At 44.1% G+C, this 9281-nt stretch overlaps 1 protein-coding gene across 1 annotated transcript; it reads left to right on the forward strand.

Annotated features, from left to right (window-relative positions):
* The first annotated feature begins 7282 nt into the window (after window positions 1-7282).
* LOC126052723 (ankyrin repeat domain-containing protein 9-like) lies at window positions 7283-8604 on the forward strand. The gene has a single exon (XM_049833799.1). The coding sequence runs from the start codon at window positions 7539-7541 to the stop codon at window positions 8427-8429; it is 891 nt and encodes a 296-aa protein (XP_049689756.1). The 5' UTR covers window positions 7283-7538; the 3' UTR covers window positions 8430-8604.
* Window positions 8605-9281: the final 677 nt, after the last annotated feature.

Genomic DNA, 9281 nt, shown 5'->3' on the forward strand with positions numbered 1-9281 from the left:
AAAACGTCGAACAATATAAGACTGTCTCACAGTCTCAGCCATTCACTGGAAAAACAGCATCTGGTTCAATGTATCTGTAGGCACAGACTGTCTGCAAGGGCTTTTTGTTCTTTAAACAGAGCTCAGCTGACAGGTTATTTTCTGGAAGAGGCATGGTAATCTGTCTATTTATGTACTGTCTTTGAAAGATGTAGTCTCAAATTAGGACAGGAGTTGGGAACTGAAACAAATGGGCTCACAGAAATGGGAGACACCAGGATTTTTGGCATGCAGGCTCTGTGCAATCAGGTCTCAAAAGCATTTTAAAAAAATGGAATAACACAAGCCTTGTTGTTTTCATAGCTGATTAAACTGAGCTGACATCTCATCCTCCAGACATGAGTGTACTGCTTGATCTAACCTATATTTGAAAAGATGTATGACATTCAGTGAGAGTTAGAAACATCTTTATCCCTCCTTTGGAGTTATTCCAATGTTTACTGAGTGCCTACCTATAGAAATGGGCAATGCCTCCCTGGGAGCTGGCAGAGGAAAAGCATTTGATCCATGGTAGTAGGGATTCTGCCCTGACCAGCCTTGCAGCACCCAACAGTCCCCAGCCTCTGGCAATCCCACCAGCTGCTTACAATGAGTTTCCCTGAACACAGAGAGTTCAATAAGCCAAATAGCTCATTTGGGCCCTGGATCCTATATCCATGAAAGCCCCATTCAGAACACAGGCAGAAGGAAGGTACTAGTTGCACCTCCTTGCTCCGTGCCTTCTCCAGCACTCTGAGAAAGTTCAGTCTTTAATTCTGCCACCTCACTTGGGTCCTGCTCCTGACCCATCTCCTGGCCCAGCTCATTCTCTGTCCTAAGCCCAGTCCATCTTGAGACCTCAGCACCCATCCCCCTTGCTCAGGCTTGTTCAGACCCCAACGCCTGCCTCCTGCAGCATTCCTCATGCTGAGACTTAGGAGGGAAATTGCTTTGGGAAAGACTCAATATTCCCACATTCCTTGTCTGAAGGTAAGGGAGGTTGTACCTCAGAGCCGGAGGCTACAGCTAGTATTATGCCATAGTTCTCTGCCACTCAGGTCACAAAGTGACAACCAGAGAGTCTTCAGCATGCCTTTGTAGTTGGCTGGTGCCATGCAGTTACACACATTGAGGTTATGTATGCCAGAAGAGATGAGAGTGGCTCCGAAAAAAGCATTCAGTTTTCACCTGGGGGAGAGACAGAGACCTGCCATGTATTTTATAACTTCTGTTCCTTAAAGCATGAAGACGGATTAAAGGAACAAATATTCATCATAAGTCAAGAAATGCTGTTAAAAATTTCTGATACTTGCTGTGAAGGGCCAGAGTTCAGAACTTCACTAACGCCATGACATTTCATGCTTTGCTACCTGCATCTCTCAGCTACTCTTTCCCAGACACGGAGGATGTAACACAACGTGTTAGCACTAGGTGACCACAATGTTACAATGCCAGGGATTTTGCCTAAGTATCCTGTAGGAAACAAAAGAAAACTTTGCAGATTTACCTAAGTAGTTGATTTATAAATTATCCTGAGAAACTGGAGACACAGAAGATTCTGTGTCAAGATCCATCTTCAGTCTTACACCTTCCTTCTTTCACAGTTGTGGAGATGCTATCACATTTGCAGTAGGCTCCACTTCACCATAAGTTCATTGCAAGGAAGCCCATCATCTGACGTTGCTCTCATGATGCTCGTGTTGCATTGACCTATGTTCTTGGTGGCCACCACCCTGTGTTGTTACTTCTAAAAGGCTTGCCCTCTATCAACACCCACATATGCTGGAGTCGTTTCCTGCATCAAGGGCTCTGTCTATACGCTGAGCTTAAAAGTGGACAAAGGAACAGGCACAGGCATGCTCAGACCCCTTGCTGGGTGCATTTTCTGTGCATGCTCTTTGTGGCTTGATGCGGTAGAGCTCAGACTTGTTGCATTTGGGAAGCAAAGCACTAGGTGAAACTCGGAGACAACAGGCTAAGCCCTTCACAGGCTGGATAAACAAGAACCTTCAGGAAAACACCATGTTGCCCAGGCTCCAGGGCAACTTGTGAGTGCTCCAGGTCTTGGTACAATGTGCAGGTGAGCACCTGAATGTAGCAAGATGAACAGGACATAGGTCTGGATTACAGCAGTGCTCTGCCGGCAGCGTGGACATATTCTGAACATCCTCCATTTGTCTCTAGATGACTCCGTCTTACATATATTGGATGTGACTCTTGCATTTTAGGTAGTTATCTTTCACTTCCAAACTTCTGCAGGTAAATAACCATCTGGAGATTGATTTGCTCTGCATACTGCACATCAACTGGTCCCATTACATGTAATTCAGATGCTTTCCAAACAGGTAAATCTCTGCTTATATTCATTTCCAGCCTCTAGCCATATAGTCAGAGTTTGTTTCATTTGCTGTTTGAATCCCGCAAGCAAAAGTGAAATATTCGGCAATATAGGACAGGTCAGACTGTAGATTTTTCCACCATCTCAAAGCCTTGTTTAGTCAGCTGGATGAATTAGAGCAGGTGAGCATGTAGCATTTTATAAAAGGAACACTTCATGCTCTGCAAAACCAGCCTTACAGTGCAGTAGAGCTCTGCACAACGGTGCCAACTCATCACACAGCGTGCCCACGAGCTGCACTGCGCAGTCTGATCTGGATGTGGAAAGCAGGACACAGGGAGCATTGCTAGAGGCTCATAGTGGCTGAAGGGTTATCATCCATCACCTACACATCAGTTTTTCTTTCCTGAGGAAAAGAAGAAGACGAGCAGACAGGATACTGAAAAACTGCGTGCCTCTGAATCAAGAGATCAGGTTTCTGTAACTCTCTTGCTTTGTGCTTGGGCACCTGATACCTGTCAATGGCTTTACTTCTTTGTGTGTCCTGCCTAGATCATCCTGTGCCCCTCCTGTGCAAAGGGCATAGAGGAACTGGCATCAGTTGTGCCTGGAAATAGATGCCAAAAAAAGATCATGACGAAAGGTAGAAAGGGAGCAAGAAACATCTCACTGGATCTTTTGACAGATGTAGGATGCTGGAGAAGGTCCCAATTTTCCCCAAAGCCTTTTGTTCTTCTGTTTCCCAAGCAGCTTCTTCCTTGAAGTTTTTCACATGTGTGCCCAAGGAAAAACATGGTGGGAAGGAGCTGAGCTCAGCTCAGATTAGTCCCTAGACTGCTGGGGCCTGTGGCATGCCTGCTCTTCCCTTAAAGTAAGGAAATGTGTCAGTCCCATCAGCCAGTGAAACAACAAACATGAAAGCCCCACTCCCAGCCAAACAAGTGATTTATCCTCAGTCTCAGTGACCAAAATCTGCTGTTGTTTTTGTCTGTTTCCAGAAGGTATCTTCACCCACTCTTGACCCCACAGTGCTCCTCATTGCTCCCTGTGTCTTTATATAGGGTGGCAGGAGGAAGAAAAGACAGAGAAAGGATGCTAAGCCTATGCCACGTTCTCAGTAGTATGCAGTATGCAAAGCCTTTCTGTTTCGGTTTATTCCAGAAACAGGATCTATTGAAACCCTCTATCCCCACAGTACAGTATGGCCTTTGCTAGTAACAAGCCGCAGGTTTTGTACTGAGTTTGCAAAGGGTCAGGACTGAGGCTTGTCAGGCTTGCTTTGTCTGGACTTTTTTTGACCTGACTGTTGTTTTGTTTAAATTTGATTTAGCTTGTAGGAACATTTTTTTCCTTCTGACCAGGTGGCTATGGCTAATTGGTTTTGCTTTGATTAGCACTGTATGGTACAACCATAGTTTTATACAGATAGCAGTAACAAGTAGCTCTTCTGTGCACCACAAGGTGTTCACGACTCCAACTTAATATGCTAGAGTTCATAGAGTTAATCCTAGGCCTGGTATGACAGCAGAGGGCTTGAGAATTGGAGGCACAGGATGCGGTGCGGAAGAGTACGGGCATGGGATGGTAAGAGCTGGGGCACAGGCTTGGCTCTGGAGAGCTCACAGCTACAAACAACCCACCTATGGTCAGTTAAAGAAATGCAGATATGGAACTGGACAAGAATGGTTTTAGGGGTAGTAAAGAGGACAAAGAAATAGCATCTTACTTGTATATAATCAACATATATAGTAAATTTGGATGTAAAGCAGCGTTTCAATCCAATGAAGAAAAAAGAAGGTGTAAAAGCATGTTAACAATCATAAAACTGACCCCCAGAAGATTCTAGAGTGAGGAAGAAGAAACCATCACCATCAACCTCACATTCCTCCTGCTGAAGGACTCCAGATGCTGATGACTCCCTGTAACAACAACACCAAAATGAAACCACCAATGCTAGCACACAGATGAGCAAAGGCAGAGGGAGCATAACACCAGGAACAGGGGTAGAAGCTAAGTGTGTGCATAACATTTTTTTATTGTTATTAATGTTATTGAAACTTTTTCTGCATAGGAGTACTATTTATTTTTCTGTAATAATTACACCTGGATAATAATGATTTTTTTATTAGAGTGCAAAGATTTCAGTTATAATAACAATAAATTCTTGCCTTTATATATAAGGTACGTTTCCCTTTTGCCTAGAAACACTATTTTAAGCATAACACCGTAAGAAAATTCCTGAATAACTCAGAAACACACTATATTTCTCACAGGCTCACAATAACCAAATGACTTTATGAGTTGAAATCATCATCAAAATGTGAAAAATGCATCTGCCTGGGAGAGGTCTAAAGAGCCTCTTGGTCTCAGCTGAAATAGTAAATAGTGTTTTGAGTAAAATCAACTTTTTTTTCAGTTTCACCCTTCAAAACTGTTCCTGCTCCCTTGGATGCTCACTCTCTGAGTCAAAACTGATCCTGCTCACCTTCTAGACTGTACTTTGGCCAAGAGGGAAGACACAACAAACACCTTAGGATTTAGGATACATTATTTTTAGCCACAGATCAAAATTCAAAGAAATAAACAGAAACTCCCAACATCCTAATCTTGTTCCAGTTCCTCAGTAAAGCTTTCCATGTTAGTATCTACCATTTCTAATGGATCTATAATGTTTTACAGATGCATTATGCTTGTAATAAAATTCAGAAGAGATGCATTGCTATTAAATATGTGCCCTCAGCTCCAGATTTTCTAAACTCCCGGAAAAAAAGAAACAGGCCAAGGACAGGAGCCACCATGACAGGCAGACCTGTGCCATTTAACACCACGCAGAGGCAAACAAACCATGTGAAGGACTTCCCTAGTTCTGTGCTTCCTGAGCAGAATTACAGTGTAACCTGTAATTACAAGGTAACCTATAGTTACAGTTGTTTTCATGTCCTGGACATCCTGAACCTGTGGTGTAGAGGTGATTGCCATAAGCCCGGTGGCCATTCCTGATTCTGGGATTTTGGTTTCCCTCTTCCTTGGAGATACTTGCAGAATATTTTTCTTTTGACTTTATGTGTCTCTGCACCAAGTTCAATTCCCTGCTCCTCACAGGACTACCTAAAACTAAACCATATGACAAAGAGCTTTGCCCAGATGCTCCTTGAACTCTGACAGGCTTGGTGCTGTGACCACTTCCCTGGGAAGCCTTATCTTAACAACTACCTGTAGCATGTGAGGGTTGCTTAATAGCTATAAACCCTGGGCAGCGACACAGCAATTCCTGGTTCAGTGCCCAGCCCCATCCATGAGCTGCTCTATAAAACTGGGCTGTGTAAAGTGTGTGTGTGTGTTTTCCCATACCTGCAACATGGAAATGATGAAATCCATGTAATTCCTAGGTTATAGTAATGATTTACTGGTAGGAAAAGCCCAGTAAGAGCTTTAGACAAAAGAGCCTAGCCACTTAAATACTAATTCACCTCTCTTCTGAGTACCTAGGTCCAAGTGTCAGATACTTTGGGTTAGCAACTGGAGAAATAAAATGTGTGTCTCCAAGTGCTCAACTAGTGCCTGATCCAGAGCATGCTGGAGTCAGTGGGAACCGCCCTGTGCACTTCAGTCAGCTTTGGATCTGGCCCTGAGCATGCACATGGTTTATTATGACCATGGATACAAGACAGGTAATACCATGTGCAAATGACTATGTAGCAGCATTTCCATGCATAACCACAGTAATGGTGGGTGAAAATTGGGCATATACTTGTTTATCCCAACTGTATGAAAACTGGCCCTAAAACAAAATGTTTAGTCTATGGACTTGAACATCCAGAACTTTGGAAGATGTGCTAGATCTAGACCCAGTTTTGTGAGTGGCTTTGGTTTTCTCTTTGGATGACCCCAGACATCATTTGGAGATGTTCAGCTTTGATACTTGAATACTCTCTAGTTTGAATATACTGAAGTTTGTCTCCCTGCTAAATGAAAAAAGAACCCTTGATTTGCTGTATTTTCCCTGTTTGCCAATCAAGATGGTGAGATACCATCTTACTGCAATCTGTTGATTCATGAGAGGCATGGAAGCCCTCCTTCCTTAAACACAAGTTGCCATAAAGGGTGCTTAGTTCATTTCTTTTCTGTGAATTTAATTTTGGTCAGGTCCTTTTGCCTCATCCAACAGGCACTACCGCCTCAAGCCTGTAGGCCTTGGTTCTCTGGGTCTTACCAGGGGCTTGCACAAGACTGATTGCTTAGTCCCACTTCCATCCATTGCAACTGGCTATGACCCCAGTCCTGGAGCATGACATCTGAGAAATGCTTAGATCAAAGCCCTCCATCTGTCAGTGGGGTTTGCCCATTAACCTTTTGTTTGTGTACTTGCTGTGCAATAGAGAGGCACTTCAGATGTTTCCTTACTACACAAAGGCAGGCATTTAAACCAAGCAATATGCTTTATGACTCTGGGCATAGTTACTCCACACACTGTTCGACTCTTTTCTCTGCAGAGTTTAATGCTGGGATCTTAAACATCGCTAATGCCTTATAGACAATCCATTAACATCAGTGTCTCCTAAGTGGCTAGCCATACCATTATTTATAAAATAGGGATCCCTTCCTAATGCTACAGCTACCAATCCCTTAATTTCCCAAGCATATAATCATGTGTATTATCAGCTGTGGAGCATTTTACACTGCTACATATTTTTTACTATATAATGAGCTGCGTGTGTGTGAGTGACATAGAAAAAATAGATTAATATTGCTCTTGCACTTACTGCAATGTATGAGCTGATCTGGTTAGACACGAAATGCAGACAGAAATCCGCCTCACCTCTCAAGCTAATTTTAGTCTCTCCCTCTCTCCTCTCTAGCTGTGTGTGTATAAAATCACTCGCAGTCTGACAGCGTTCCAGTAACCTGTGCCACGCGCAGAGCGGGATGTACTTACTAACCATCTGCTTGCATGGCATGGGTTAACTGAGCCTGTGGGATTGTGCTTACCTAAACAAAACCACTGCAGTGAGGGGAAAAACAATGAATGGGTGGAGATGATCAGCCCATGCATTCCAGCTAGTGCAGTCCAGGCAGCAATGACAGCCTGAAGGTTGCAGCAGCTTCGGGATCTGCATTCCAAGTGCACAGATCTTACAGTCTGGAGTGATTTTACGTGGAGCTGCTCTTTATTTGCTGAGCCATGGCCAGTAACCAGGCCAGCCTGCAGGATGATCAGAGCAGGCACTGCAAGTTCTTATCCTATATGTTCTACCAGGCTGTGAGAGACCACAAGCCTGTGTGGATGCTGGAAGACATGAGAACTATGGAGTATTTTTACTGGGAGGAAAATGCCAGCCTAAGAACCTACTCACCTTCAGAAGCCCTTCTCTATGCAGTGGTGCATAACCACCTACCTTATGCTCAGTATCTGCTGTCTCATTTTCCAGAGGAGGCTCTCAAGGTGCCTGGGGAACACTTCTGCTATTGCCCATCCTCTGCTCCTCACTTGGCCATGGCGGTCACATATGACAGGAGAGATATCTTGGGACTGATCATCAAAATCGCACACAAGCTCCCCAGCTTGAACTCCTACATCAATAGGACTGGCTGCTTTCATCTGGAAGATGGGAAAACCCCCCTGCACCTTGCCTGTGAACTGCTGAGGTCAGAGACAGTCCTCATTCTCCTCGGGAATGGAGCTTCTCCCAGGATAGAGGACAGTAAAGGGCTCACCCCGCTGGATGTCATCCTGGAGCAGATGTGGGACTCCAAAGTCAATGTGGCATCAAAGAAGCTCTGCCTCGACTACCTCTTGCTCTTCATGCCCAACCCACAGTTTAAGATGCGGAAAGTTCTGCAGGAGCATCCGGACCACTGGACAGCTTTGCTGGGGGAAGACAAATTCAACAGCCTGGTGGGGAACACACCTGCTTCTTTATATCTGCAAGCTATGCAAACTATTCTCCAGACTCTTCCCCCCTCCCACTTCCCTAAAAGCATCCAAGAACTACCTATACCTCAGGCACTAAAGCCCTTACCATCCTATGGCAAAAAGCTACCGACAAAAAATGTGGTAAATGTTTTTCCTTGACTTTATTCACTGGGTCTTGGATTTTCAAAGGCAACTTAGGGGAGCTGGTCATCCACCACCCTCTGCATTTTAGTGTGATTTTAGTACTTAACCTATTAGGCTATGCTGGAAAATCCAATATTTTGTGACAAGATTTTAAATGTCTTTTATAATTGATTGCAGGCACGGCACTTTTAAAGACAAAAGCCTTCCTTGTTTTCTGTTTTGTTGTGCATGTGAAGGGTTAACTGTAGTCGAGACTGTGTTATGTTTGGTTTCTTAGCTGTCAGGTGGTATCATTGTATCTGAATTTCCAATATGATAACTGTATCCTGTGTAACTTACCTGGGTAAAAAGGAACTATGTGCCCAGTGGGATTTTCAAATGGTGTAACTATGGGACTGTGTTCTGCTAGAGCTGGGAGAAATACCATCCTGTACCAACAGGGTTCAAACACCAGGATTCCTTTCTAACAATGATCTAGCATCATCTAGTAATAACCAAAAAGTCCATGGCTGATGCTGCAGGGACGTAGAGGCAGTCCTGCAGGGTACCTGATTTTACTGAGTTACTTTACAGCACGTCACAGCATGGAGGGCATGAGTTCAGAGAGGGGCAGTGAGTGTATATTCCTGGGGGTGGGGGACAGAGACTGGCAGAATAGCTAACAGAAAGCATCCTATCTCACCTGGGACTGAGGGGGTTAAAGGCAATCCCAGCCCTGATGCCTCAGTAGACTTGTGCAATGGGTAAGGAACCATTTTCCCTGCTGTCCAGTAAACATATGGTAATCAGAGCAGGGCCAGTGGAAGCCTTGTCCTTCATAAGTGACATTATTTCTCCCTGACTTGTGTTTTAAGGCTGAATGTATCT

This window comes from Accipiter gentilis, chromosome 30 (genome assembly GCF_929443795.1).
Source record: "Accipiter gentilis chromosome 30, bAccGen1.1, whole genome shotgun sequence".
Classification (NCBI taxonomy): domain Eukaryota; kingdom Metazoa; phylum Chordata; class Aves; order Accipitriformes; family Accipitridae; genus Astur; species Astur gentilis.

Coding starts and splice junctions, on each gene's coding strand:
- LOC126052723 (XM_049833799.1), top strand. CDS start 7,539: ATGGCCAGTAACCAGGCCAGCCTGCAGGATGATCAGAGCAGGCACTGC.